The sequence below is a fragment of the Fulmarus glacialis genome, unplaced genomic scaffold, assembly GCF_000690835.1.
Source record: "Fulmarus glacialis isolate BGI_N327 unplaced genomic scaffold, ASM69083v1 scaffold14742, whole genome shotgun sequence".
Taxonomy (NCBI): domain Eukaryota; kingdom Metazoa; phylum Chordata; class Aves; order Procellariiformes; family Procellariidae; genus Fulmarus; species Fulmarus glacialis.
In genome coordinates this window covers 95,929-123,518 of record NW_009196075.1, presented here as the reverse complement: position 1 = coordinate 123,518, position 27,590 = coordinate 95,929, and the positions used below count along the sequence as shown (strand labels likewise).

Sequence of the window (27,590 nt, the reverse complement as noted above, 5' to 3'; positions counted from 1 at the left end):
TAATCTTCCAGTGTGAAGTGGGATGTGAGCTTTGTGGATCTTTGTGGTGATGGGTGTTTGTAAAGCTCCAGTTCGACTGCACAGGATCAAGCATTTAATGGTCATCCCAAGAGAATGCAATACTATGCCAGCAACAAGGACATTTTGGTTTAGAATTGCTTAGACATCTGCTTGTCAGGTGATGGTGTACTTGGCTTCCTGCCACTGAGTGCATGCTTCCCTTCAAACGCTTGCCCATGTGAGTGAGCGGTCTAAGTCTTGCTGTAACTCAAAAGCTGCTTGGCTGAGTTCCCCTCTCAAACTGGAGTATTGTTAATCCAGCATCACTGATAATACTGTTCACCAAATACACGTCAAACATATCGATATGGGGCAAAACTAAGCCCTCTCCCAGCCTTTGCCCATACTCCCAGCTGATTGTGTGGGGCTCTCTTTCACCTATAACCTTCTTGCCTGGTCTGCATTTCTTTTCCTTTGGGCAGTAGGATCTTCTGACAATCCCCACCATGTGCCTTTTACTGTCTAGGTCTTGCGGAAAGAGCACGAATTAATAGTCTGAATTGCGTTTTCTGCCCAACACTGGTAGTTTCCTATTTGAAATCAGTTGCATCAGTTCCATTAAGCTTCACTGTTCTCTATGGGAAGGGATTCTTGTGTTTAGCATGCTTTGTGTATCTCATTTAAACACCATTTAAAATGCTGTCTGTCAGAGGGCTGTGGTGCAGTTGTAAAGTAGACATGCAGAACGTCATTGTCAGTGGGAAAAAAACCAACAGGTGACTGTAACTATTCCTATGTTCTGTCAAACCTCTTTTTTCCTTTCATGTGGGCAAAATTTAGACTTGTTTTTGGTCCTGAACCACCTGAGGGCTAACTGAAGCATGCATCCAGACTAGCTTGTTCACTCGCCATCTTTCAGGCTTTCTTCACCCAAGATGATGTATCTTCCATGCTTCCTGAGCTCTGTGCTACTGGGATTCATCACCTCTTAAACTTGCTGCCATGGGGCCCTGCCCCAGCAATAGGGACTGCTGGTGCACGCACAGCCCAGTTGGCTGGTGATGGAGAGAGCTGCTTTTTCTCTCCTGCACTCTCCTCTATCACAGATGTGCAACGGGTGCAGAGACAGGTCATGCCAAAGGGGTGACGACCAGCAGAGAAAAAGCAGCTTCTGCTTCCTGGCTGAGGGTTGGTGCGAGAAGCCTAAATGGGGAGGGTGAGCCTATGCTGGGGAGAAGGGATTGGGGGTCTGCAAGCCTTGCCAGTTCGGCTGGTCCTTATGTCACGGGGTGTTGTGTTTCTCCCCTTGCAGATGTCGTGGCACCCACAGTACCGCAGCTCCAAGTTCCGCCATGTGTATGGCAAAGCCGCCAGCAAGGAGAAGTGCTATGACTGCGTGCCCATCACCCGCAATGTCCACGACAACCACTTCTGCGCTGTGAACCCCCACTTTATTGCGGTGGTGACCGAGTGCGCGGGTGGGGGGGCCTTCCTCGTCATTCCTATCCACCAGGTGAGTTCTGGCGAGGCAACCTGGCTTTTGCGAGCTCATTGAGAGGCTGGAGGAGAGCTGGGAGCTAGATCGCACAGAGGATATTCAGTTAATGCCATTGCCCGAATTGCAAAATGATGGAAGGGGCCCCAGATGTCCTGGCAGGTGATTCCTGGGATGTGTGTACTTACATGTCTTACATTGCTGCTTGCAGTTTTTCTAACACCTTCCTTCATTTCATCTCTCATTTGCCTTTCTTCAGTTGCAGGAACTGTGCTGTTCAGATGTTTGTCTCCTAGGAGAAATTGCAAATAAAAAAGCAATTAGTAGATACAGAGGGCAAAAACTAAAAGGTGCTTTAGTGGCATGGCTTCAGCTGTGACCAAAGGAGAATATGGTATGTTTTGCTCTACCTTATCCTTTGTGAAAGAATGGAGACATGGTTATCAGGCAATTAAGCTCTTAAGCTTCAAGCACTGATGATGGAAAAACTTCCCTTTCAGAAACAAATCCCATGTTTATGGGTTTTGATGAGAGGGAGAAGCTGCCTGTCTGATGTTTATTGCTTCAGAAAAATTAGGCATGCACTAAGTGGATTAACTTCCATATGAGATTATGAGCTCTCTGGAATCAGGGCAGAACAGATGAAAGGCAAAAGTTCAGCCTTTAATTAAAAGTTAATTGATGGTGTTATTGCAATGCCACTTTTTCAATATATATTTGCTAAGGATGAAAGTGAACTGGCTATGCTTGAAGAACCTAGCACAGTTCCTGGCCCTTCTAGACTTTGTTTATTCAGCTCCTTCACCACTGGTGCTGTTCGGAGACAGTCCTTCTAAAATTAACCACTACCCTGTTTTTCTTGACTGAGTCACTTCTGCCCCCTTGACCATGATCTGTTCAGGCTGAAGAACTTGTCTTTATCACAGAGCTGCATCTATAAGCAGGCAGCTGGTGACTTTGGGATGTGGGGTGGGACCCAGCTTTCAAAGTGTTGGCAAAACGAGCTGAATGTGCTTGCATTGCTTGCTATTAATTCTTCTGTCTTCTCACCTCTTTTCAGCTTGGGTAGTCTTTAGTAGCAATTCTCCCATTCTTAACACCTGCTCAGATACTCCACCCAGATCTGAAATACTCCTTGCAGAAGTCAAAGGCATGGTAGAACTAGAAGATACAGAAAAGGGTAATTAAAGTACGTCCATGAAAATGTGAAATTGCTTTCATGTGAGGAAAGTCTTTGTGGGTTAGGCCTCAATCAGTCTGGGAAAAAAGACAAGGAGCAAGATATATAAAACTGTGAAGAGGGTGGGGAAGAAGCGTGAGGAGCAATTTTTCTTGATTTGTGTAGTGAAGGGGATCCTGGAGACCAGGAAGAAGACGGTTAGCAGCAGATGTGAAGGCTTCTGCAGTTCAGATGTGGAGCTCACTGTTCCAGATGCTGACGAGCCCGGAGGAATTAAGGGGTTCAAAACAGGATGGAGTTACGGAGAGGAGTTGGTTTATGATGCAGGTCCCCTAGTTCAGGAAGTCTCTTGAGGGTTGACTTTGGTGGTGGATCAGGGAAAGGATCTGTATGTGCTGCGCTTCATACAGCCGTTCTCCGAATACCTGTTCCTGACCCATGCGGGGGGGAAAGAGCGGCCTCAGCCACTCACAGAAAGGGGTTCCCTGAGTGTGGGGGCTGCGATACCAGTTACTTTTTTTCATGATACACTTCCAAACTGGTGCCACCTGGTGAGGAGTGGTAGCTTTCAACTTGTGCTCCTGGTGGTGGTATTTGTGGCTGCCACCTTCTCCTGTGATGGTGACCCATGGTAGACAGCATACTGGGCTCTTGGCCTGTGCCTCCAGCTGCCAGGGCACTGAAGGCAGCCTGGTCTGAAGACATGTGCCTAGGACAGTATTGCCCTCTCATGATGGACAGTTGATCCGTGGTTACTTTTGACTGGATTCACAGGGAGCAGCCACATCCCAAGCATGCCACAGTGTGGAGGAAAAGCCCAAGAGCCAGGACGTTAGGTTTAGCCAAAGCAGTAGATGGTAGCTGGGACAGGGAGGGCTGCACTTTCCAGGGAGGATGAACAACCTGCTCGGGGAGCTGCCCTTGTCCCTCCCATGCTTTTTTGAGTTCATTCTGTGTGTGCTACTGGAGGGGCTGCCTGCCTCAGGATGTGCTGGAACGCTGGCTCAACCTCTCACCGTTTAACCGTGCCTCCTTGCTTGTTTGTTATGCTCTTCTCCTGCTGAGTCATGGACACCAAGCTCTCTCATCTCTCCTTGAATAAATACCACTTCTTGCCTTCTTCCTCTCTGAGAGCCGGGGGGTGAGGTAGGGTTAGGAACAGCAGGGGTTATGTAGGGGAAGAGCTCTTTGCCATAGATACGCTCCTTTCAGCAGGCCTTTGCATTCAATGTGAAGAGGAATTAGTTGAATATTTGCCACCACTTGGAGAATGGTCTTCTGTGGCAGGATGTGTCAGTTAGGTCCTCATGAAGACGCGCCATTGAAGCCAGCTGGGTGGAACGGCAACACTCTCACCAGGGAGGGAGGTGGCCGTGGCCACAGGGGCTGCCTGCTGCCCAGAACAGACTGAACGCCTTTGTAAATCTTGCAAGTCCGAGGAGAAGCGGGCTCAGTGACTGTAACTGGGAGATGAGCTGCTTTCCCACAATGTGGCCTGGGTGTAGATTGGTGTCTGACACAGATGTGTTGGGGAAGTGCAGGCAGCACATGCCAAGGAAGGATCTTGACTCAGAGGGCAATTTTGTGGCCTTTCTTTGAAAGACAAAGGCCTGCCTTTTTCCTTCTCTGGTGACCAGACTTGGTTGAGACTGCATCTGTCTCTTCTTTTGCAGCATAAAGCAAAGAGGTAGCAAAATGAGAACAAAGTCCTGAGAGACAGGGAGATATTTGTGTCCAAGTCTTTGCAGTCTCCAGTCTTTCAAGGTGTCAGCACCAGGTGTGAAAGGGAGGACATCTGTGGTTGTGTAGACTTCCTAGACACAAACCCCGCTCCCTTCTCTCTGGGGGCAAGGACTGTGAAATGAAACCTGTAATGACCCCTCAGGCCTTACCTAACTAATGCCATATGTGAACGGTGTGCCATGATGTGACAACAAGGTGCGTTAGTGCCCTTTGGAGAACACCTGAGAAGTGGGGCTGACCCATCTCATGGTAATCTACCCTGTACAAATCTGCTGGGAGAATTTTAGCAGCTGTCCCACTAGAAGTGGTTTTTGTCAAGGAACTCTGAGTTTGACTACGTTTCAGAAGTGCTGGGAGCTTAGAAAGTGAGTACTTGAAAAATTACTCATTTTCAAGCTCTGCAGATAACTCTGGAAGTCAGGTACCTCTGCATGAATGACAACACATCTAGTTACTGAAATAGTTTTTCATCTGTGGAATGAAATTTCCCCTGGACATGAAGAGCTTTACTTCCACATGCAGATGTGCGTCTGAGACCAACAGCCCTATCTGCCATATATGTTTGTTGGCAGGTTCATGTGTGGTGGGTCCTGCTCTGTCCCAGGGCTGCAGGGTTGCATTGGGGCAGCTGGGGCAGCTGGGACTGGTGCCCGGGAGGGCAAGGGCTCCTTTTCCAGGGCCAGTTGAGCCTGCTGGGGACGTGGGGGTAGGAGAGCCTTGCAGGATGGGGCAGGCAGAGCAGGCTCAGAGCAGCCTGGGAGTCTCCCAAATGGAGTGGGGAGCAGACAGGCAGCCAGCTCTGGGAGGGGACGGAGTTCCCATAGGGATCAAGGGATCCCTGTGGAGCTGGCTGCCCAGCCCGTTGAGTTGCCAGCTTGAAACCAAGCCCTGAAGCCTGCAAAAGGACACTGTGGGCAGGGGAACACTGCTTATTAAAGGCCTTTTATCTCTCTTCTGCCTTCCCAAGTCGCTTTGTATTGTCGCTGTTATAAAAGGGAATTGTTTTAGACTGTAGTCTAAAAAAGCAGTCTTTTACATTTCAAAGCCCTCTGAGTGTTCAGTTTAAAGCAGGTTAGTCCCAGTCTATGTGACAACTTTCCAGTGAAGCCAGAATAGTTACACACCGTGTCCTGTTCTGCATTCAAAACTGTACAAATTTCCAAGACGGGGAAAATTACATCCTAGCCACATCCAGGTTACGGCCAGCACTGATTCCCCTCCCCTTAAGGCCCACCTCTGGGGAGGTACAGGGAGTGCACCAACAGAAGTGTCTGCTTTCCAGGAGACCATGCATTTGCATTCGTTTTGATTTGTGATTCTTCCAGGTGGGATGAAAGTAAGCACATAAGCACCACCAGCTTGCCACCATGTTTCTCTCCTTAGGTGATTGATCTTTGCTCTTGGACAGATGTCTGGGATGCAAGGTGGTTCCTGGAGCTCCTCATACTTCTCCTGCTCCTGACAGGGAAAAGGAAGTGCTGCTCCAAAGTTAATTAATTCCACAGCACCCTTCCTAGCACATGATAAATACACCGACTTGACTTTGTAGCAGAGACTGTGCCTGCAGTATGGGTTTATCGTGATGCAACACAGCCCCCATGTGGCATAAGTCCCTCAATACTCCTGAGTGCACTTCGTGCAGGATTTTTACCAGTGAAGATGCCGCCCAAACACGGCATTTTTTTTAAGAGTCCGGAATGCTGATTGAATCCGGTGAATAGCTGGATAACACCATCAGAGAGAAATAGATAGCTTGTTGAAAGAAAAACTGCATTTGCAATTTGTGTCACAAATGTCTTTTTGCTTAAAAAATAAAATAAATGCTAGCTGATGAGGCTAAAAAATAAAAGCTAACACATTTTTTTTTCTGCTTATAAGAAATGTTTTCTGAAAGAGATTCTGTTTTTTTTTCCCCAAGATCTTTAAAAAATGTGGAAGATTCAACTCATTCATAAGTGTTTCCCCTCTAAGTATTATTCTGGTGTTTGAATCAAATACTGTCTTCTAACTTCAGCAGTCTTGATTGCTGCATGTGTGCAGATTTCTTGATAGCAGTATGTACTTAGGACTGTACTGAGCACTTCTTTCCTTTCTTTTCAGTGGTATCATCAAGACTTGCCTTCCAGGGACAGCAAAAACCCATTCTCAACAAACAGAGAGCATCCAGGCCATTTGGAGCATAACAAGCAGAAAGATTTCTTGCTGGAGCTCGCTTGGATCTTCTTTGAAAATGTCCTGTAATTCGATGGCTCACCTTAGGTTTGATGATATTTGTTTTTTCCAGACAGGCAAGCTTGACCCACATTATCCCAAGATATGCGGGCACAAAGGGAATGTTCTGGACATCAAGTGGAACCCGTTCAATGACTTTGTAATAGCTTCATGTTCAGAAGATGCCACAGTAAGTTTACCAGCTTGTACTCTGCGTTATTACCTGGCTAATGTGCTTTTTGGGGAAAGAAATAAAAAGAAACCAAAAGGCCCATGGATGAGATGTGAAAACATATATATATACTTACAAAAAAGTCAGGTAAGAGTAAGATTCCTGTCTTTCTCTTGAGGTCAGACCTGTGTGATCCCTTCCAGATGATGTACCAAAATCAGTGTGAGGAGGAAGATCTGTTTTGTGGGGGCTTGCATCTTTTTGGGTGTGTTTGCATGAGAAAAACAGAATATGAATTTAAAATGGAATGACTATTCAAGTTTAATCACTATGAAACTCTTCCTTTACTTTAGAATAAAAGCTTCACACAACATAATCTGGAACAGCTATTTAGATTAATTCCCTGCAGAGCAAGTTTGAGCTTGTTCCTGCACTCAGTTACTCTGTAAAAGTCATACTGCATTGGTTGTGGTGTAGCTGAGGAATCTGCGTCATACTATTCTGCAAAAGATATAAACGAAATGAGCATTTTCCTACTGAAACCACAGAAAGACTCCAGAGATGCAAAGGTTCATGCTAATGCAAACCTATGAAAAGATACCGAATACATCACATCAGGTTTGAGTTTTAGGCAATAAGTGGTTTAGCTGAAGTTAGTATAATTAACTAATTATATTTTACTTCATATATTTTACTTCAGCGAAGGTGCAGACTAGTTATTAGGAATTGAAAGATTCAATTCATCTTTGTAAGGGTGTTGTGGTTTAACCCAGCAGGCAGCCAAACACCACACAGCTGCTCACTCACTCCCCCACCCCCAGTGGGATGGGGGAGAGAATTGGAAAAAAAGTAAAAGTCGTGGATTGAGATAAAGACAGTTTAATAGAACAGAAAAGGAAGGGATAATAATAGTAATAATAATAATAGAATATACAAAATGAGTGATGCACAATGCAATTGCTCACCACTCACCGACCGATGCCCAGCCCATTCCAAGGAGCGATCGCCCCTCTCTAACGAATCCCCAGTTTATGTACTGAGGATGACGTCACATGGTATGGAATACCCTGTTGGCCAGTTTGGGTCAGCTGTCCCGGCTATGCTCCCTCCCAGCTTCTTGTGCACCTGGCAGAGCATGGGAAGCTGAAAAGTCCTTCATCACTATAAACATTACTTAGCAAAAACTAAAACATCAGTGTGTTATCAACATTATTCTCATACTAAATCCAAAACACAGCACTATACCAGCTACTAGAAAGAAAATTAACTCTATCCCAGCTGAAACCAGGACAAAGGGACAGTTTAGCCCATATCTACCCACTGAAAGGTTGCTTTCCATGTCCTGTCAAAAGTGTGATGTTGGCTTCTGTGTTCTGACTACCTACGGTGCTTTTTTCCAGAGATCCCACATGTGTTTTTTCCCACTGGATATATTCACCCTCTGCCACACAGCATCAGGGAGGTTTCCCTTGTCATTTCCTCCAGGCCTGGCTTGGTGCACATCCTCTGCTATTTCAGCTCTGCCAAAAATCACTCTTGAATTGGAAATCTAGGCTCTTTGAATTGTCCTTCCTGTTTAGTGACTTGCCTTTGATTCTTTGGATATTCATGTCTTTTTTGAAGGCTTCATTCAATTTCTGGGCTGCCTATGAGGGTTTTATTTTATCTTTCAACCCTTATGCCAGGCTTTCATGCTGTCTCAGCAAGGACTTGTGGCAGGAAGGCATGACCATGACCTCTCTTTTGAGTGTCAGGTGAGGCGTGAGCACAAACTTTGAAGCTTCCTGCTGTAGTTACAGAATCACAGAACCATTCGTGTAGAAAGGGAGCTTGGGCGGTCTCCACCCCCACCACCTGTGCAGGTCTGCGGAGCTTAGTCTTGAAAACCTGCAAGGATAGAGATTTCACCATCTCTCTGGGCAACCTGTTCTGTTCTTCACCGCTCCCATGGGGAAATTTTTTTCCTTATATGCAGTCAGAACCTCTCTAGTGTAGTTAGTGACTGCTGTATCCCGTCCTCCCACCTTGCACTTCAGGACAGAGCCTGGCTCTGTGTTCTCAGTGATCTTGTAAATGTTGAAGGCTTCTATCAGTTTGCCCTGAAGCTGTCTCTCTTCCAGGCTGATCAGGGACATCTCCCTCTGTTTCTCCTCACACGGCAAATGCTGCAGCCTCCTAAGCTTCCTGGTGGCCCCCACTGGACTCACTTAAATTTATCAGCATCTTTATTGCACTGGGAGATGCAAAATTGTATGTAGTATTCCAGCTGTTGTTTAATGATTGCTGAGTAAAGGGAAAATCGTTTCCCTTGATCTAGTGGCTATCTTCCTGTTGTTCCAGACCAGGATGTTGCTAGCTTTCATCCCTGCCAGGGCATGCTGCTGGGTCATATTTATTCTATTGTCCACCAGGACCCTGGGGTCTATGCAAAAGGGCTGCTCTCTGTCAGTCTTCTTTTCCAGTTTCTGACTGAAACTTGGCAGTGGATCATTTTCCAGGCTAAAGAATAGAAACACTGAGCTTGTCACTTGTCTCGGCACCAGAAGTTGTTCTAAGAAGTCTTGCTGTTTGTGACTGTACTCTCTTTTTCGGTACTACCCTCCCATCATCATTCTGGCACCAGGAAATGGGATCTTAGGGATCCCCTGCACAGTGACACAGTGTAGGGAAACCTCTTCCCTCCCCGCTAAGTAGTGAGGACAGCAGACTGTGTTTCTTAGTGTGACTGTCTTTCCTGGTACCTGGTAGCTAGACCTGTGGAGGTCACAGTCAAAGCCCTGCTCAAAGCAGGCCAGTTGAATCAGGTTGCTCCAAGCCTTGTCCAGAGGAGTTGGAAAGATCTCCAAGGCTACAGATCCTGTGGCCTCACTGGGACCTTCTTCCAAGGGTTGAGTACTCTTCTAGGGAAAATAGGGCTCCTCTGATCTCCAGGGAGTGCCCATTGCCATTTGTGTCCACAAGCTTCTGTGAAGATGATGGAAATTTCCCATCACCCACATTCCTGAGAGGTTTCTTGGCCATTAACCAGCCTTTCTGGAGCTTGCCTTGGTGGTACCACAGCTATCTTTTGTAGTGTGTAGCTGAAGCATGTGGAGTGGTACTTTTGGATAGTCTCTGTGAACACCCAGTGCCCTTTCCAGTTCCTACTGCTGCTTCAGGCTTAGAACTGAGGCCAATGCAAGTGGCCAGGGGCTGAGAGTTTGAACAGTATGGGGAGAGGGCTTATCCTTACCCCTTCTGTTCCTTTTGGCAAATCATCAGGCACGTATGAATTCAGCTTGCTGAAGATCTTCTCCCCTGTGGTTAGAGGGGCAACTCTGTGCCTTTTACTTAGCTTTGTCAGGTTTTCTTCAAGATGCACGGTAGACGGCTCATGGATTGTTTCTGCTTGGCCTGGCACGTCTGGCTCCAAGACCTGCTTCTTCTGCACACTAAGCACTGGCAATTTCTGCCATTTAATGCATCCTGAGATTCCAGCGAGGGGCTTTTCCCTGCTTTTACCACCAACCATTTCATAGCATGGGGAGTGAATGGTTCATTCTAGGCAGTTCTTCTCAGCGTGAACACAACCTATTTTTCCCTTTCCTACTCTCTCAGCCTCATTCCTTTAGTGATAGCTGTTGAAGCTGTAGTGTGTGATGCTTTCTTTTACCGCTGTAGAAGTTCATCTGGAGGCTACTGGACTCCACTAGTCCTTAGGTTTCTGATGGGCTTGATTCCTCAGTGGGATAAACACTGTTGAGAAGGGTGCTCATGATCTTTCGCAGCAGGTCCCAGAATTTGTGCCTCTCCTTTGGCTTAGAAAGGTGTGATCCTCATCAGCCAAACAGTGGGAAACTCTGGCAGGTATGGCTAATTTCCATGAACTATCTGCTTCAAAGAGCATTTCCCTTTTGCGAAGTCCTAGAAAAATTATGAGAAGCATAGTAATTTTCATGGAGCCAGAGGGTTAATTATCTGTTAGCATCCTAAATACTTGTGCTTCTAGGATTAGTGTGAGAAAGACTCTTTCATTTTACCTTCATAGGTTTAGCTCCTTTTGCAGGTTTCCTCTATTGTCTTCTTCCATCCCAGGAGGACAGAGGATTTTTGTCTTCATGCAGCATCCTTCTAGAAGAACCCAGGGCTGCAGGTAGACCTGTTATGAGACAGCACACTCCCAGCATTGAGTGACTTCAGTGCGGTGCTGCCCAGTTTCTCCGCTCAGGGCATCTGCTGTGTGGCCACATGGGTGGGCTTCTGTGTACTTTGGCAAATAGCTATGTCATTTGCAAAGCGTTCAGCAATGGTGCGGTTTTCTATGGGACAAACAGTGCTATAGCTGTCATCTGACCAAGGGAGTTCTCAGTTCTTTTACCAGGTAGCGTTGAGTCGATGACTGCTTGGATCAATCCTGCATAGCTATCGATGACTGCTATGATTCAATCACTGCTATAATATCTTCTGAGACTCTTTGCTGAAGTTTATTTCAGATTTGCTTGTTCCTGCTCAAAGTTTGTTAGGAGGCAAGGTCTGCAAGATCTGTGGTTTACTTCTTCCCCTTGGCAATAACTTTTCGTAATTGTGCTGACAGCTTGGCCAGGTGTAAGGCTTGGATTGCCAAGTTAAAACAAACTGGTAGAACTGCTGACTAAAGATAGAGGGTAAAGAGGAGTCTTCAGGCCCACAGAAAAGTAAAGATACTATTTTAAAGGACTGGCATTCAATAAAGCCGGGAACATTCCTATTCTCTACCAAGGGAATAATAATACCAAGGGAATAATAGTTATTGGTAAGTTCCAAATTAGCTCCTTACTCAGGAATCTCACAAAGATCCATCCTGTGCCATTCAGGTTAAAATCTGGGACATCCCCAAGCACTTGCTAACAAGAAACATTACCAGTCCGAAGAAGGAACTTCTTGGGCATGTTCGAAGAGTGGGCCTCATTGAATGGCATCCCACTGCTAATAACATCCTCTTCAGCTCCGGCTACGACTACAAGGTGGGTCTGTTCTCTGTAGAGCTCTCCTCCTGGGACACCCTGTTTGGCAGGGTGTTTTGAAATTTGTTTTAATTTCAAGCTGTAAGATAATACTAAAGAGTTCAGAAGCCTTCTTCAGGGGGAAATCCCATGGTGACCCCAAAGGCAAAAGGACATTGCTACAAGTTCAAAAGGACTTGCTAATTCTCCAGTCTTCTGATGAACTTCAGTCTACTCTGCCCTTCTCCTTTACTGGATTGGATACAATATGCAATGCCATGCACTTTTGTTTGGCTTCATTCTTGTGCTAGTGCAAATATGTGCACTGATGCTGGCCATTTTTATGTATAAGATGTGGTTGCAAAGGAAATTACAATATTGGACATTCTGAGCAGACACTGTATTCCTGATACATTGCTGTAAGTGTCAGGAATTATTTTAAATGCTGGAGAACAACCACTTATGATGGTAAGAGCTATACATGTAGGAGAAGAGAGGAAGAAGTGAATAGGGTACACAAAGCCCCCAGTTGGTGAGGCAGCAAAGGGCTGATTTTTTTTGTTCTTTTGCTCCAGATAATGATCTGGAACCTTGACACCAAGGACGCTGTCGTCTCGAACCCGGTGAAGATCCTTGACGCTCACAAAGATGTGGTCCTCTCCATGTCGTTCAACACAGATGGCAGTCTCCTTGCCACAGCCTGCAGGGACAGAAAGATACGTCTGATAGACCCTCGTGCAGGAACAGTCCTACAAGTAGGTTGGGTCCAGAGGTTTATGGTCCAGCTGATCTTACCCCTTGGAGTGTTTCCTCTTCTGGGTAGATTCATTGCCATTAAAGAAGATGCATCTGTGCTCCACGTTGCCTGAGGCACCAGATGGTGCTATTGCCGCCTTCTTTTCATGGAACACTTGCTGTCATTGTTGAAAACAGGGTTTCTGCATCTTGCTACCATGCTCCTTGCTCCCTGAAACCCTTCTTGAAATACACTGTTTTCATAACTCCCTCCTGCAGTCCTCTGTGGGATGCCTTGGGAAGGCTTGTAGAGATCAGGTGGACAGGTGGATGCAAGTGTACATTTGTCCCACTGCCAGGGTTGTTCTTGTTGCCTGTACTTTGTATCTGTTGGTAAGGTGAAGCTGACTGTGTTTCGTACGTATTTGCACAGATTTGTGTACACAGAAAGTCCTGCCTACAACTCTTGCAAATATGTGAATCAATAGTTAGAGAGCATGATTGGGTTTTTAGGAATGGTCCTGAAGAGTTTAGGCCAGCTTTCTTCGATCCCCATGAAATCCTGCTCACTGTAGTTTAGCCAGGCTGACGAGATCTTTCAGATGTGACTGACTCAGAGGTCTCATGTAACATGAAATGTAGTTATGCACAGGTGCTGTCTCGTACTCACACAGTGTCCTTTCTCTTCCTATAGGAAGCCAGCTACAAGTCTCACAGAGTCAATAAAGTCTTGTTCCTTGGAAACGTGAAAAAGCTGTTCTCTACTGGAACATCTCGGTGGAATAATAGGCAAATTGCATTATGGGATCAAGTGAGTTGGACCAGCAATCTTAACCATACCAGCTTCAGTTTTCTTTCTTTTGCTGTCGCTTGAACTTTTCCACCTGCCAAATACCCAAGAATTGGTTTATAACAGCAATTCAGAAGTGATCTGTCAAATTCTTAATGGGTGATAGGTCTTATTGCTATGGCACTGTTAGCTAAGTATGAGTTTTTGAAGAAGCTCTCAAAGCTTTCGGCATAGAAATCCACCAAAACAAAGAGAATGCTGTACCCACTACAGGAAGAAATCATTCAAAGGACCTTTGGGTGGTCACTGTAGCTCTGACTTAAAAGCAGCTCTTACTGGTCTTACTGGCAAATTGTTACTGGTACTGGAAAGAGAAATGAGCTCTAGACACAGCATACTCAGGTGAAGCCCTCAATGGAGAAAAAGATGTGGAGTGGTTTTGATTTCTGATGATTTCTGACAGTAGAGTATTGAGGTAGCACTTATTGGTCACTTCCAAGACATGATCTCCTATCATGACAGCTGCTAGCCTTATGAAACCCTGCTCTCCTCTGCCCCTTTCATATGCAGTGAGATGCTTTTCCTTTGTCAGCATCTCACTTTGTTTCTCTGCATCAACCACCTTACAGCACAATCTTTTGCCTCTTTGTTGTGCTGTCACCCTTTATACCAGACAAAGCTGGCAGACCAGGTCTATGATTTGCCATTTGGCTATGTTTGGGCATGGCTTCTTCGCATATGTGAGAGGCAAAGCATTGTGCTGCTGTCTGAAGGCTTTCCACAAAGCTGAGCAGTGCTGTGACACATTGAGAGCTGCTGGAGGAGCTGGCCACAAACTTAGTTTGAGAACACAATGAGAAGGCCTGTGAGGCCAGTATGTACAGCCTCCTTAGGGATAGGCATTGGCACAGGACCTGCCCAGCAGGCATCTTTCTGAGGTCCACATCCACCCATGTCATCATTGCATCTAAACAGAAGCTCTGGCTTTCTGGAGCCTGCAGCTGGGCAGTTCTGCAGGACAAAGTATGTATTGACCCTATCCTAAATACATATTTATGTGACGATAGCCACAACGGCAGCCATGGGACACCATACTCTGCCTCATTGGTCCTCCTGATGTTGGTCCGTTCAGCAGTGCAGGGATAGCTTTGTATAAGACATGCCAACCTTGTGTATGGAGTGGTGTGTTATGTCCTTGTACATGGCTTACCTGCAAAAGGCCGATGGGAGCTTTTACCCTTGCAATAGGCACCTTCCCACCATGAAGTGTGGAGACTGCTCGGCTGATGTAGACTGTTCTTGTGAAGGGTGGTGCAGTACTGTGGAGGTATTGCCTTGACTAGAGGTAGTGAGGGAACATGAGTAATTCAATGTGCGATGCAGACATGCCCCGAAGGCTCCTCCATCTCCCTAAGTCTGGTGGCCCACATAGAGGCAGGCAGTGTTTCTTATCGTATCTACCCCTGAAATGTCATCGGGTGCCTGAGATGTTTTAGTGGTAGGAACTGATGTCCTGAGGTGCTGCACTCAGTCAAGAGCCAGGGACAGAGCACCCGTTTCCCACCCACAGAGCTTTGAAGAAGTCTGTGCATGGCCCTCTGCTCAGGGCAGCTGGCCTTTGCCTAGGATCATTGTAGGGCTGTGCTCACATGCCGCTGCCAGGTGGGGTTCAGGTAAGGTGTCCCTGACTTGAGGTGACTGACAAGCGATCACAGCTGTCTGTTTTTCCTGTGTCCTGCCCAGAATGACCTTTCTGTGCCTTTACTGGAGGAGGATCTGGATGGCTCCTCGGGACTCTTGTTTCCCTTCTACGACTCAGACACGCACATGCTTTACGTGGTGGGGAAGGTAAGTACTTTCCACGTCAGCAAATGCTGGCCTGTCTGATTCTTCTCCTGGCCTGTGTTGCATCAGGCTGAAGTCAAAGATGCTCCTGAAGCACATGAACCTAAGAATATGGGCTGATGGGATGGGGCCTGAGGGTGCTGCAGCATCAGGCCACATTTACCACTGCAGACGTACCACATTTACTGTGGGGAGGTACACTGCAGAGCCCTAACCTTCCCACACAGGAATTTGTGGGTAAATATTTGGTTCATTCTTGACCCTGCATGGCTTCTGGGGCCAGGCAATCTTCTCAGACCCTCATGCTGAATAGCAGAGCCTGGCTTAGTTCATTTTCTTTGCCTTTAGGGTGATGGAAATATACGGTACTATGAGATAAGCCCTGAGAAACCATACCTGAACTACCTGATGGAATATCGTTCTCATTTACCACAGAAGGGAATTGGTGAGTGGCAGTGTATGTCTAACATTACAAGAGGATGGTGGCTTTTTTGTTTTAGAGGCTATCAGAGTCCAGGACTATGCAAAATATCATTTAGAAAAGAGAGTGGGTCCGATTCCAGTCTCCACCCCGGTTTACACGTGCACAACAGTCAGCTTGGCCCAGCTCACCTATATATCACAAGTGGTATTACAGGGTCATAGCTTGGAGGGGTCCCTTCTGACAAGCAGAGCATGGGCCATGCAGCTTTACCAGTCACTGCTGCATCTCCTCTCACATACCTGGTCAAGGTGGCAGGGAGGATAGTCTGGATTTAAAGGTGGAGGATGCTCCTTGCCCTTTGTGAATCTGCTCCAAGATTTTTGGCATTGAACTCTGTTGACATTGTTTCCACTCTGGGATTTCTCTGGTAATGGATGCTCCACATCTTAATGCCTTCACTCTTAGCGCTTGCCTACCTTCTCTTGTACTGGCATTTCCCATTTAGAGATAGACCTGCTGTGATTAGGTCACCTCTCCTCCATTGGAGACCCTTGCTTATTAACCTGTCCGCATACTACCCACTGGTTAACTCTTTCAAGCTACAGAATTTGGCTTTCTGCCCTCAGACCCCATTGGTAGCCCTTTCTTGAACCTTCTCCAGTCTACCCTGTAAGCCATATTCCTCTATAGACTGATGTGTTTTTAGGGCCATTTGCCACCCCTCCATACTACCTGTGGACAATCCCATTCTTCCAGGACATTGGTACAGACATTTAGCAGCACTGGATTTTGTGCCTGCAGGCCTCCTTCAAAAAACTGTTATTGGAAAGGAATAAATTATTTAACACTTAACTGGAAGATCTCTCTGTTATTTAGCTTTTATAATCCTTCCAATGTACAGCATCCTGATTTTATGTTGTCATAGTCTCTTGAAAAATTGTTCCATGAAAAGGAAGTGTACAAGTGATTTTAAAAGGCCTGAGTGAATCAAATCTACTTCCCTAAGCTGATCTGTTCTGCTGATGAAACGTACTGCTAAGGTTATTGCACAAAAGCTTCTTTCCCAATACTGCCAAAACAAAATACAGTGTACAGGACTGGAGTTTAGATTCGCATTTAGATGAATGCATAATGTAAGGAGCAACAGTCCTTCACATAGAATCTACTGTTTAATGAAGTCATTTGGTATTAGTAGAAAACAAAGCTTCTCTAGGATACCATGAAGCAAGGTCTACAAGGAGAGGCAATCTCTTTTGTTAAGGGAATTGACATGGCTGTAGGCTTTGGACTGTACAAGCTCATGGGAGAGAAATCCACTGAGGCTACCAGGTACTTAGAGACCTTGTGTGGCTTAGCTGGTCCCTGAAACACAAATGGTGCTGTCTGACAGAGTAGATGTTCACACCCTTCTCATACTCCATTCTGCTTTGGGACGGTGTTGGGGGGAGGATACTGGGCTGGAAGGGCTTTCAGCCTGACCCAGCTGTTCTGGTGTTGTTTAGGTGTCCTGAAATCCCTTCCTGGTGATCCCGATAGTCAAATCCTGTGGCATCTCCTGCCAGTTCTGGCCACTCTATTTGCAGCTCATGAAAATGAGTAAGGAACAGGAGGCTTAGCATGAAAACCACAGACCCTGTGTGTAACTCCATGGTCTGACAGAAAAAAAATTATTTAGTCTTGTCATTTGTGCCAGTGAGCCAGTTTTGGGTGCAGATTTCAGACCATGGTGCTGTGGAGCTGATGCTGTGACTCCTTTTGTTGTTTGGTGACCCTTTTTCCATGGTGGATGACATTAACTTTCCTAGGGAGATTTATACTCCATTTGTTTCATGCTATCCCACCAGGAATGATGCCAAAGAGAGGCCTTGAAGTGTCAGCTTGTGAGATTTTCCGTTTCTACAAACTGATCCCAACTAAAAGCCTGATTGAGCCCATCTCCATGATTGTCCCTCGACGGGTGAGTTAACCTCAGGTCATGTTCATGTCTGGGACAAATATCAATAAAAAAGAGGGCAGTGCCTCCTCTCTGTGACTCTCGGGGCAGGAGAGTAGGTAGAACAAGGGATTTTCTCTTTCCAGGTCTGAGGGACAAAGCTGGTCATTTTGTGGGGCAGCCCTGCCAACAAACCCTGGCTGGGTAACAGAGTTAGGTCTCTGTGTAATGGCTAACTTTCTAAGACATGCTCACCGATCTGCTCTGCTGGGGTGCAACAAGGGGTCTCCCTGACTGTCAGGTCAACTAGCTGGCTGTAAACTTCCTCAGTTGGTGGCATCTGTTTGACATAATGACAAAAGAGAGAGACGGGTTGGGGATGATGTTGGGTGACTTGAAAATTTCCTTGTGGAGGGAAGAAGAATCACCCCAAGAAAAAGGGAACGATGGATTCCCAGGTCTCTACCCAGTGGGTGCAGTTGTGTTACAGACAGTTGTTTTGCAGCATGTAAGATATGACCCATTGCACTGAGAGTGATGTAGAAGTAAGTCTCAGAGCTAGTGTAGCTAGAGAATCACCCAGGTCATGAATCTGTAGCTAGCCAAGGTAGCTCCCATGTAACCGTGTGAGCAAAGGTACATTGGAAGCGTCAACACTGTGCCCTTTACTTCCAGAAATGTTAGAAGGTATGAGTACCTTGAATTCAGAGAGGCAGGAGAGCTAATGCTCATTGCGACTACCAATCAGGCATGTTCCTCCAACATTATCTCCTTGGCCAGTTTCTGTCAGCTGATGATCAGCTGATGATTGTGGCTTGTGTCCATCCTTTGTATCCACTTCTTCATCCTCAGGAATGCTGAGTTCATGAGAGTTGGGTTAGCCTGTGTCACCAACCTCCCCCAGTCTGTTGTCTGGATGTGTAAAGACCTTTCTGGCAGGAGTTAAAATAGGCCTTCAGATGCAATTCTTCTGAATTGGGGTGAGGAGGAGAGAGGCTCAGGGCAGGTGAGAAGATTTTATGTCCATGCTGGTGAGTGCTCATGACACTCCTTGTGCTGAGGTGGAACAAACTTCTTTCTCCACCACAATCCAGTGGTGGAGAAAACTAAGCCAAAACCTCACTGACATAGTGACTCTGGACTTTTGTTTGCTTACAGTCGGAGTCATACCAGGAAGACATCTACCCCTTGACCACAGGAGCCCAGCCAGCGCTGACAGCACAAGAGTGGCTGAACGGAGTTAACAAAGGTCAGCACATGGAGAGCTCCCCAGCCCTTCAGCTCCCCAGGGCTTGGGTAAGCTGCTACTGGCTCTCTGGCCTGTTAATTGCCAGAGAAAGAGGAAGGGAGGAAAAGGAAACACATAACAAATATGGCTGTAAACTAAAATAATTTGGTGGCTAAAATATTCACCGCTGTGAACTCTGAAAGCCGCTCCAGTCAGGTACCCCCATATTTATCCCTGCAGGTTGTTTGAATGAATTGCTTACAGCTCATTTCTGAGTGTGGTTTGTCAGTGCTAACCCATCACCTGCCTCCCTCCCTAGGCCCTCTCATGGTATCCTTGAGACCAGGCTCTGGAGCTGTGAATTCCTTACCACAGCTTCTTGAGCCAGAGCCACTCATGAAAACTACTGACCTGAGCCAGCACCAGGGTCGGGGAGGAAGGACACCACTGGAGGACATGCAGAAGTCAAGTGAGATCGAAGACAGCAGAAAACAGCTGAAAGTGGAAGAGAAATTGCCGAAAAATGAGCAAATGTGCCTCTCCAATGGCTTTGACATATTTGAGTGTCCACCACCAAAAACTGAAAATGAGGTGTGAATGTCTGGGGTGAAGGGTTGGGGCTGTGGGGGGAAGCCCAGAGTCAGCTGGCAAAAGGATGCTGTTCACAAGGTGACAGAATCCGGGGAGGGTTTATTTTGCAGACCCGGGCCAGTGCAAACTCTTCATTCTTTGTGGAGGCAGAAGCTCTGCATGCCCTGGCTATCACTTGGGAAGCAGAAATGTGAACCAGCAGCACCCCACCTGAGGGGGTCTGAAAAGGAGGGAACAATCAATATTCCTGCTTCTTAGGCATTCTTGTGGCACAGGCCTGCCTGGTGGCTGGCTGGGGACGCGGAGGTCCTTGTGACCTCCAGGTTCTGGAGAAGAGAAGGGGGTTTATGCAATGTAACCCTTCTATGAGAGCTGCACTCAGAGAGCCAGGGACGCCTGGGGAAGGAGTGCGTGTACCCTGCTCCCTTGGCCCATGGTGCCTCCATGTAGTCTTAAATGCCTAATTATATTGTGAACCCTGACACAGGAAAGGGGCTCTCTCTGCCCCTGCCTCGGCAGCTCACTGCTGGGGGACAACCTGGCAGTGCAGTGCCACTGAGGCTGGCTGTTGGTCGCAGCCTGCTCCTGGGAATGGCTCCAGGAAAGGTCCTGGTAGCTCCATGATCTGTCTTCAGCCATGGCCAACCCCCTCCCTGTATGGTGACCAAAGCTTGTACAGTGGTAGATCTCTGTGGTGGTTTGCAAGCCCCCCATTATTGGCGGCTCAGGGACATTTTTGAGTACAAGCAGCTTGTTTGCTTTTAGGAACCCTGGAAGGATTTCCTTCCCATAGCCATGCTCAGGTCCCCTTTTTGGCTCTACAAGATTTTAGCATCTGCAGCTTGATGGGGCAGGATTTCTACAGCTGAATTTCCCTGTGGTGTGAAAAAGGATATTCTTCTGCATGTTTCTGAGCTGGCGCCCCAAGGTTACAGAACCAGCCCTTGCAGAGCTGGGTGCTCTGCTGTGTGCACTGTGAAAGGCCATGCTAATCCCAAGTGGAGAGGACAGAGCATGATCAACAAGAAAAAAGAAGAGAAGTAAAAGGACTTGCCCAAGGTCAGAGTAGGAGATGTGGCAGATCCAGGAATTCAGACTCCAAATACTTTCTGAGTCTAGGCTCTCTTTGAGAAGGTTATTTTTTCTGGTCTTTTGCATTGAATTAAGCAGATGTAGCATTACTAAATGGTAATGAGAAAACACACGCTGAGAAAACACACGCACTTATAGCCCAGGCTGGTGGACAGCAGGAGCACTGCTGGTGTTCAGTCTGTTGGTTGAAGGCCTCCTGCTTAGATGCTGTTTCTCTCAGAAGTGATGTGACAGGCTGGTGGCATTTGACAGGTTAAGTCTGTGTTTTCTTAGTGTAAACAAAGTAAAATGTGACTTTTCTTACAGCTTTTGCAGATGTTTTACCGGCAACAGGAAGAAATCCGTAGACTACGTGAGCTGGTAAACCAGAGAGATGTCCAAATTAAACAGCTGGAGCTGGAGCTTAGAAACCTCTGTACGGACACAGGCAGTTACTGAGGGTGTTGGCCTGCAGCTGTTAGCACCCCTGGGAACTGGAGCAGACTCCAGTTCCTGCAGATAACTCCTAGGGTTTTTGCTGGGGGAAAAATTGATCCTTCAGGCAGCATGGACTTCCCTGGCTTGTGGTGGTCATATTTCCCTAATCATCACCAGACAGTTATTGATGGACTTGCTGTGCTTCTTCAGGCTCCCCTTGCTTGCCTGCTCACTGATGTCAGAAGTTCGTGCATTAATGCTAGTGAGAGACTTTGGAAAATCTTGCTCTTCTGCTCCTGGAGAAGCCACCTGTTAAGCTCTAGGAACAACCTGTTTTGCTGCCCCTCCGCATGACATGAGGATGGGAGACTAAAGGCAGCTGCCAGCTTCTTTTCCCACCCCTGGACCCAGCAGTGCGGCTCCTGTGGCCGCTGTCCTTCTGCCCTGGGAGACCACTCTGCAGTTGAGCTTCAGAGGCACCTCTAGCTCCAAAGTGATCCTCACGGCTCAGCCCTGCAGCTGGGTGGCTAGGCAAAGCTGTGGCTGCCCTGACCTGGTGCTGGGGATAGTCCCGCTCCAAGCGGGAGGCTGCACTGGGGCTGCCAAGGGCCAGCACTTTTCTGACAGGTAAAGGAGAGTTGGTGTTTGGAGATCCTACTTTAAAGGCGCGGTGGTGTGGGCTGGTTCTCACCAGAGAAGCTGCAGGTGCAGCAGAGGTCTCTGGGTCCTTTGAGTCGGTGGCCTTCTTTCCCTCCTTCTGCCAAAGACCAGCTGCAGTCAACTGGGGGCCATGGTCCTGTGGTGCTCATCAAACAAATGAGGACAACATTGAAAGCTGCACAGTGTTGGCACTGGAGGTTTGCCAAGAGAGATTAAAAGGACGAGGGAGGAGTTGGACCCCCAACCCACTGCAGACCTTTCAGCAATGGTGCTAGAAGTGTGGTGTCAATCACAGGAGGATCATAGGACCGTGACCAGTCACGAACAGCCCTCCCTGGTTGCTGGAGTATTGCTTGTCCTTGTGCCCACAACTGCTGCTTCCTTAGCTCCCAGGTGCCATGCCTGCAGGCTCCCTCTTCCCAGCTGTGTTGCCCAGCCCTCCAGGGCTGCCCTGTCTCCCCAAGCCCTGCAGCGACACTCATCTGTGCCCTTCAGCACCAGCTCTCTAGCTCGCTGCCTTCCCCAGCCCTTTGCTTAGGGCAAGAGCAGCTGCAGGATGCAGGTCCCATCCTTGGTTTCAGAGTGGGCACCTGTGACCAGCTTTATGCAGTCTGCCTGCAATGTGCGGAGCGGGGCCAGCGGCAGCACCGAGGCAGTGCACAGACCTGCCTGCCTCGTCGGTGCCTGGGGGTCTCCTCTCATTTGTTCCCGTGGTGTGGGGCAAGAGAGTGCACTGTTGGTTGCCCTGGGGTCTGAGCACAGCAGCAGCACCGGAGGGGGAATGTTTTTCCTTGCTCCAAATGCAGAGCTTATGGAGATGTATTAAACCCATGCAGAGCAAGTAACTGCCGTTTAACCTGTAACTGTGCACCTCTGTTGTGACACATGTAGGAATGAACACTTATGCCCTGCTAGTTCCCTGAAGCCTAATGATTTCCCAAAGTCTTAAATAAGTAAATAAATAAATCTCCGTAGTCAGAAATTCCCACAAACAGGACTCCTTAGCAAGGGGACTAAAGGTTGTGCACTGCCTCTGCTCATGTGAGGTGCCCCTCTGGTTATTCCTGAAAGCAGTAGCCAGTGGGGAGCTCATGGGCACTAAATACTCTTATATGAGAATCACACAAAGACTTCGGCATCCCTTTTGCTCTGCTGCAGAGACTTCACCCAGCTTTCAAAAATGTTTCATTCATTTCCAAATAGCAACAACAGATGTGGGTGCTAAAAAGTCACAAATATTGTTGTTTGTTTCTGCAGCATTACAGAGAGGGAGTGGTTGTTCATGTTCTTCAGGAAGGGTCCTTTAGCATCAGTCACTTATTTAACACTACTCTTTTTGTAAAAAATAATATATTAATAACATAGTTGTTGAAACAAACTTCAGCTCATTTCAGGTCCTCTAGAATGGACTTTCCTGTGCCCTGGAAACACTCTGCAGTATGCAGTTACATGCAAAAGCAGCTCACCCTAGATACAGAGCTTTAATACCCACACATGTATCTTACACCAGAAGTGGTCAGGCTTTCTCACCAAAGAGAAGAGCTACATAAGAAATCGAGAAGCTCACAGTTTTTCAGCCATGTCAAACAGGCCTGACAGCTTCAAACTTCAAAGCCATTTTCACAGAGGGTAGCCCCAGGGATACGACACTCTGGTTTTCAAGCTATCATTATCAGAAGGGAGAGCAGTTGACACAGCCCCAGCAGTCCAGGGGATACGACACTTTCCTTGTCATGGTATGTGTTTCATTTGCTGGATTTTTTTTGCTTATTTTTCATACAGAATAAATTATTTAAATTATTTCCAAGTTAAAGTAATTTTTCCAGGGGATTTTAAAATCCTCTTGAGGACTTTTTCTTTGTTATCTTATGACTGGCTAGCATAGAAAATGGTTGGCCACCATGGTTCTTATCTTAGGGTTATGTTGATTTCCGCATTTCTGGAAAAGAAGTTGCTTTCATTTAGGCTTTGCTGGCAACATTTGATAAGGCGAGACTATTTAATCAAAACTACTTTTTTAGACAGTATGCCCATAAAAGTGTAGACTGTGAAATGTATTTCAATTTGGAGCTTAAACGCAACCATAAATCTTTCACACAGAGAAAAAAAGTGGAGGAAATGGAGTTATGCGTTAATGAACTGTGCCTAAATAGACTTAAGTGATCATTTTAACAGTTTCTAAAACTCCTAACAGCTTTGTAAAAAACTGTAAAACATGGGGATAAAAACCAAATTTGTGCAATGAAAAGCAAATGTAACTGAATAATAAATATATTTAGAGTTTTACTTTTTGATACATGCGAGGTTGTTGGTTTCTTATTATCATTGTATTGTTGAAGCGACTGAAAACTAAGCTTCAGAAAGGAGTATCACCTGCTGTCTCTTTTGCTTGCATGAAGTTGTGGCCTTATATTAGTAGGCAGATTGTACACAGTCTTATGCACATGGGCCTGTCTTCTTACATCTTTCCCACCTGCCCTTGATGCTACAAAGGGGTGGCCATTTCAAACTGTTCTGCGTTACACTGCTATGTGTGTTGTCTTGAGTAAACCAAGTCCCCCTGGAGACGCATACCGCGTGGTGAGGTGTTTCCTGACCATGCTGCCTTGCAGTCCTGGTGCTTCTCTTGTCCAATACACAATTTGTGTAGGCTCTTCTAGATATTGCACATGAGGAGGGTTTAATGTGTTATTACCAAATTTACTTTTTTGAAGACATTTGATGTTAGACAGGATTTTGATTTAGCAGAGTGAAGCAGCAGTCACAACACAAGCACAATATAGCAGTTGCAACATCCAGTTGGATCACAATACAAATGAAATTCCCATTACTGGTCTCTCTATATGCTCACCATCATGATGCTGGGTATCTCCAATCACCGGGTTGAAGCCAGCTCAAGCTCGTAGCTCTTGTCAAAGTTCATTTTGTTAGTTGCTCAGTTTTTATGCTTTATGTTGGGCTGAGCCCCATGCTGGTCTGGTGGGCTCAGGAAGACATTCACACCTTTTGATTAACTCAGGCCACCTACACAACCAGTTGATCAGTCAACTGATCTGATTAATCTAAAACAAAAGCCACTCTCTGGTCCTTTTTCCATTGAGATAAGTTCAGCTTTCTTTACAACAGCTGTGGTTGCCCCTTGTATTCTTCCCTGAGCATTATGAGTGCATCGCCTGTGCCCACCTCCTCTGAGCCTCCTTCCACTGTAGGGGTTTGTTGATTAGTCACAGCTTTGGGCATGGAAATGTTCATGGCTGCATTCAGGATGTAACTTCTGTTGATAAAACGTATTTTAGGCCAGTGTTAGGAAAAAAAAAAGATGGAAATTGCTGGAGAAAGTTTGTGCCAGGAACTTTGTGCTCCAGCCATGCAATCAGGGCACTGTGACCTCGTCACCTCCCTGTCTCGTAAGGGACCTTGTGCTGGGGAGGGTGGCTGGGCAGGGCACTGTGTCCCTCCTCTGGTGCTGACAGAGGCTTACTGCTCTGAGCAAAGCCTGGGAAAAGGCAGCAGCTGGCAGGTTGGTGTGGGAGGCACAGTAATAGCCTCCAGCACCTTTGCTGTCCTGGGGTTATGGCTATTGAACCACAAAGACAGCGAAACACAGCCCTGCAGTGTTACTTACCTGCTGGATTTAGAGCCACAATGCATCACGTCCTCACCCTCTACTCCAGGCCAGCCGCCAACTGCAAAATAAACTCCACTCAAACCTACGCAATAGTTGTCATTCTCCTTTCGTTTCCCACCCCGAGGGTCTGTACCATTGGTGTGCCCAAGGAGCTGTGAGCAGAAGTGAGCATGGAGCTGACACCCCCTCGTTCCCCCTGCAGGGAGAAGCAGCAGGTCACTCTTGTTGGCCCTGGGCTGACCAGCATCCCTGGCAGCGGGGCGGCTGCAAGCTGCAGGGGAGCACTGGAGCAAAGCCCCAGTGCCAGGAATTGCCTCTTGGGCATGCTGCAGCACCATTTTTGGAGCAGGATCTCAGAGCCTGTGCTCGGGTCACTCCAGTCTGTCCACAACTTGCTCGTACTGGGCAGCCCAGAACTGGACTCGGCACTCCTCCACATGCGGCCTCACCAGCACTGAAGGGAGAGGAAGGCAATGCTCTTTTAAATACATCCCAGGATACTCTTGGCCATTTTTGTAGTGAGCCAACATCAAGCTCAACTTGTTGTCCAGCAGGACCCCACAGAACTTCTTGGCAAAGCTGCTTGCCAGCTGCGCAGTCCCCAACATGTACTGGTGTATGGGGCCACTCTTCACCAGATGCAGGACTGTGCAGTTGTCCTTGCTGAGCTTCATCCCATTCCTCCTTGCCCAGTTCTGCATTTCTTCTGTCAAGGTGCCCCTGAAGGGTGGGGGACTGTCTGCTGCACCTGCCACTCCTCCCACTTTTATGGGTTCTGCAAACTTGCCTGAGGGTGCACTCTGTCCCATCCTGCAGGTCACTGAGGGAGAGGCTCAACGACTTTGGATTTGTTTTGCAAACAGTTTTTGATTTCCCCTTCAGAAATCCAGGCTGACTACTCCTGAGCACCTTCTGATTCTTCATGCCTTTGGAAATGCTCTCCAGGAGGATTTTCTCCACCATCTTCCAAAGGACTGCATGAGGCTGACCAGCCTGTAGTTTTTGCATCTTCCTCTTTGCCTGTTTTGAAGACAGGACTGAGAGCCAGTCATATGCAACCATTCCCAGTTGCCACCACCTTTTGAAGATCATTGAGGGTGGCCATCAGCCGCCTTCTCCTCAGCACGCTTGGGTGAAACCCATTTGGCCCCACGGACTTGTGTACATCCAGGGTGTTGAAGTACTCCCTAACCTGGTCCTCCCTATTCTGGTCCTCCCTAACCTGGTACACAGCAGATATCCACCACAACAGTACCCATTTTTCTCTGCCAGCTTTCACTCTCCTTAGGTCTATGTGGAACTCTTCATATTCTCACCATGGCTACCATGCTCGTGGAAATCAAAAGCCTGCTATGAACAGCAGCTGTGCAACCAGTGGTTAACCTGCAGTATCGGTTGAGTCCTCCTCAGGTACGATGGAGAAAACCAACACTTGGGTGCCCATGCCCTTAAGCAGTGCCCCTGGAAGCTGCTAGTCATATTTGATACTTCTCAGGACACCCCTGGCAGCATCTTTGGTGCGTACATGAAAAAGCAGCACTGTATAGTAGAGGGCCAGATGAGGCTCGGTAGCCTCTGCACAGCACCCTTAATGAGAGCCCCAGGCATGCAGCAAACCTCCCTAGATGATAAATCTGGTCAGCAGATTTGGGGCTTCTGACCCCTGTAGTGGACAGTAGTCTCCTCTAACTACCGCTTGTCATTTGCCACTTCCTTCTTGTGGTCCTGAGTGGCTCACGTGCACCCAAGAAATCCCTTTTTGTTGGCCCTGAAAAAGTTGGGGCCAAAGCCACGTGGCTGGAGCTACCATGCTTAAAACCCTGCTCCTCCGAGCTGCTGACAATTGCTGGTTTTGTGAGCAAAGAAAGCTCTCCTGAATAAGCTCCTTGTGCAGCAGTAGAGGAGGAAAGTTTCTGAATTTCATTTTTCAGCATCACAACATGGCTAACACTATGCCCAGTTCTTTTCAAACCCTTATTTGCAATAAAATGATGCACAATAACCTGTTTAAGCAAGTTCTTAAAATGAGTGTATGCGTAAGTTAAGACGGTTGCCTCTTCTGATTTTCTCTCCTTTTTGCATGTTTTTTCTTCAGCAGAAATTTGCACATCCAGTAACTTCTGATCCAACCACAAACATCCCTGAGGATCCACAGAGGAAGGGGCTTAACAGCACAAGGAGTTATCCACGTTTTGCATCTTTCCCAGCACTCAGCCATCAGATATGGAAGGCACGGGGGAGGGGCGTGAGAGGTGGCTCGAGTCAGTATAATTTTTATTTCCTTTAATACCAGACAGCTTGGGCCTTCATCTACTTTAAATGTTGCCTGTTATATTCTTCCCTCTGGATTATAGTGGGTGACTGTGCGTCTGGCTATAGAGCTCTTCTGCTTTGTGTTCGATTTGATGCATTATACTTTCACCATCTTGACCCACATGGATATATTTGGTCAGAGCTTGCAAGGTCTATGGGAAAATATCAGCAG

The 27,590-nt window shown here is 47.0% G+C and overlaps 1 protein-coding gene across 1 annotated transcript; it reads left to right on the top strand.

The window, feature by feature from the left end:
- The first annotated feature begins 1,312 nt into the window (after positions 1 to 1,312).
- On the top strand, positions 1,313 to 20,838 carry CORO2A (coronin, actin binding protein, 2A). Its single transcript, XM_009572093.1, has 11 exons — positions 1,313 to 1,513; positions 6,703 to 6,819; positions 11,634 to 11,783; positions 12,338 to 12,517; positions 13,192 to 13,308; positions 15,031 to 15,135; positions 15,481 to 15,577; positions 17,401 to 17,513; positions 18,648 to 18,738; positions 19,037 to 19,308; positions 20,707 to 20,838. The coding sequence occupies exons 1-11, from the start codon at positions 1,313 to 1,315 to the stop codon at positions 20,836 to 20,838; spliced, it is 1,575 nt and encodes a 524-aa protein (XP_009570388.1).
- The last annotated feature ends 6,752 nt before the right edge of the window (positions 20,839 to 27,590 follow it).

What these genes read in the sequence shown, in the direction of transcription:
- CORO2A (XM_009572093.1), top strand. Translation starts at nt 1,313, where the DNA reads ATGTCGTGGCACCCACAGTACCGCAGCTCCAAGTTCCGCCATGTGTAT. An exon ending in TCGTCATTCCTATCCACCAG is followed by an intron (nt 1,514 to 6,702) that starts GTGAGTTCTGGC and finishes TGTTTTTTCCAG; the next exon opens with ACAGGCAAGCTTGACCCACA. An exon ending in AAATTGCATTATGGGATCAA is followed by an intron (nt 13,309 to 15,030) that starts GTGAGTTGGACC and finishes TGTCCTGCCCAG; the next exon opens with AATGACCTTTCTGTGCCTTT.